At 40.3% G+C, this 2727-nt stretch overlaps 1 protein-coding gene across 1 annotated transcript in view; it reads left to right on the forward strand.

Annotated features, from left to right (window-relative positions):
• Nucleotides 1-706, forward strand: part of LOC109480880 (ankyrin repeat and LEM domain-containing protein 2-like) — a 2561-nt gene extending 1855 nt beyond the window's left edge. Inside the window, 1 exon segment of the mRNA XM_019783210.1 lies at nt 3-706. Coding sequence (XP_019638769.1) covers nt 3-372 — 370 coding nt within the window. The 3' untranslated portion in view covers nt 373-706.
• The last annotated feature ends 2021 nt before the right edge of the window (nt 707-2727 follow it).

Consider the following 2727-nt stretch of genomic DNA (forward strand, 5'->3'; position numbering starts at 1 on the left):
AGTACAGACTTGTGCACCCCTTGTAGAAAAGGTGGACCACCAAAAGCCTTTTACATAGATGGGGACCAGCCAACCAAACTAGACCTGGACGTGTTCCTCGCACTACAGGGCATTACCATCCCAGCAGAGAAATATCCCAACATAGTGAGATGGAAGGGTTTGATCACATCATTCACAGAACATGCCAGACAGAACTGGCCCAGCCCAGCCGGGCTCCAGAGACAGAGGAGACACACCTTCAGTACCCGGAGCCCTCTAGCAGCTCCCTGTATGATGACAGGCTCACTACCACGTCCAGGCCACAGGGAAACAACAGACTCGGTCATCGATGACCTTAAACAAGAATTGTTTAGAGGAGAGAGCCCTAACTGAGCCATCACATCATATCAATAGACACAAATTATTCAAGTATGTGTAGTAAGATAAAACTTAGTTATAACACTCTAAAGGAGCTGTTCTTGGAAGATCTTTGGATTTTTCTAGAATTGTGTCAAGACCAAGAAAACATATATTTTAGTGTAGGATGAATAACTATATCTGCATTTACAATATCTATTTCCTTAATAAAAGTGTTTTTGTTTGTTTGTGCCTTATATAATATAAAGTTGCCTATTGAGTTTCAGGACTAATATTAATCAGATTGCAGTGTTTGAAAATATTTCCTGCTGATGAAAATCTAATGAAAACACCTGATACAAGTTTATAATCATTTTGTCATTGTTGTTTTTAAATATTACATTTAAAACTTTGGTTATAACCGAACTACCCTGGATGGTTTTGGGAAACACCATATTTGAGCACTTGTATCACAATTGTCAACAATATACTTAGCTGAAGGCTGGAAACCACAAGTCAGTGCAGCTCAGGCAAGCTAGAAAATCCACAGCTTAGGCTTTGTAGCAAGTCTTTCTCTTAGATTTTTATAATTGTTTTACAGTCCTTCAAGATGCAGTTGTTAGTGTCAGACATGTTGCATTCCTAGACTTAATGGAAGCATTTTTAAAACATTTGTATCATACACTGCAGTACATGCTTGAGGACGTACAGTATCTTCAGCTGGTAGTGGGTACCAATGATATATATGATGGGATTGTACCTATGTGCAGTTTGATTTTACTACTTGGAATTTAGCATATTGCTGCACATTTACATGCAATATGTTTTAGAAAGGAAGTCAGCATTATATATTATATGAGAACAAATTTTTGAGGACACATGGTATCAATAAAGTGGTCATCTATGACACGTCTTTTATTACCATGTAATTTTATTTTAACTACTTGATCTACCCCCCCCCCCAACATTTTCTACATAAGAACAGATGTCTGTGCACGTGATGCATGTATGGTTCCTTACACTATCCAATCACATGATTCTTAATGCACCAATTTTATGTCCCACCACAGTTTTTATAATGGGCCAGAATGGAATTTGGTGAGTGAAGAGTATGTAGTTTTTCCATATGTGCAAGATAATTTGCTGGATATCATACATACAAATATGGCTACTCATGTACAGTAAGATATATCAGTCTCTGCATGTCGGGGGAAATGCCAGTTGTTGTACGCTCAGTCTGCATCGGTCACATCGAGGATACGTTTTAGAACTACATACTAGTAGTATATGGACTGCCCATTTGTAAATATATTGACTAAATGGCACTTTTAGTGAAGCGCCCGACAATTAGGAATCCCCACCAGGTATTTGGGGTCAAAAATGTGGCGACTGTGCGATCAGACCTTGAGGGCCAATCAGAAGCCGTCACGATTTTGCCCTCAAAGGTCTGCAAATTACAAAAGTCCCCGACAGCGAGAGATTGCATAACATACTAGTAGGTCATAAGGACCACAGTCTAGAGGACTGCAATTATGCAACGTCTAGATAAAGTGGAAATCAGTGCAAAAATAGGAAATATATCTACTTCCACCCACACAGTATGAAATATATATAACCTTTTTTTGAGGCGCCGTCATACAGCAAACGTTTCTTGATCATCCCACTCTTCTGTAGTAAAAATCTCAGGAAACTTTCCATGGGGTCATTGCTCGCATTTCATACCTCTAAAAGTTAACTGATCTCCGCCTTGGATGACTTCAGACTGGAGTTTGAATGTGTAGACATGAACCTGCCTTTGTAATGCCAATTACATGAGTCAGAATGACATATTCTAGAGGACAAAAAGGTCGTTTCCTGGAGCGACTTTATCTTCCCTTTCCTTGTATCTTGACGATTCACTCTATTTTCACCCTCGACTGCAGTGCCTTATGGTTTTATAGCTCGCAAGGGATCATTTAAAGTTTCCTTTGATGGCAGTGTTATACTCTCCAGTAGTGTAGCGCGGAGATCGCTGAAGGCATGGCTGATGATTTCTGATTGATAGATCGCCACGAGCAGTTATAACGTCTTCATAAGAACTAATAAAATGTCTGAAGCGCTCTTTCATCTGCGAGTCCTTATCTAAAGATGCAGGCGGCTTTGGACTGTCAACAAGATTTTCTTGCTTCTTCGGAGATGCGATTCAAAACTAACAAGCCTAGAGCTTCCTTTGGAACCTAAACTCTGTGATGTTGGGGAGCTTTTCTGCTGGCAAATGACTGTTGACAAATCTTGTCCCCACAATTGTGACAGAACCCCAGGGTGCCGAGGTAAACAGTTGGCTGTTTGGAGTAAGGGCCACATTTGGGACGTGGTGCCACGGTCATCAAAATTCTAGGAACGGCTTAACGG

Source organism: Branchiostoma belcheri, unplaced genomic scaffold (genome assembly GCF_001625305.1).
Source record: "Branchiostoma belcheri isolate BF01 breed outbred unplaced genomic scaffold, Haploidv18h27 scaffold53, whole genome shotgun sequence".
Classification (NCBI taxonomy): Eukaryota; Metazoa; Chordata; class Leptocardii; order Amphioxiformes; family Branchiostomatidae; genus Branchiostoma; species Branchiostoma belcheri.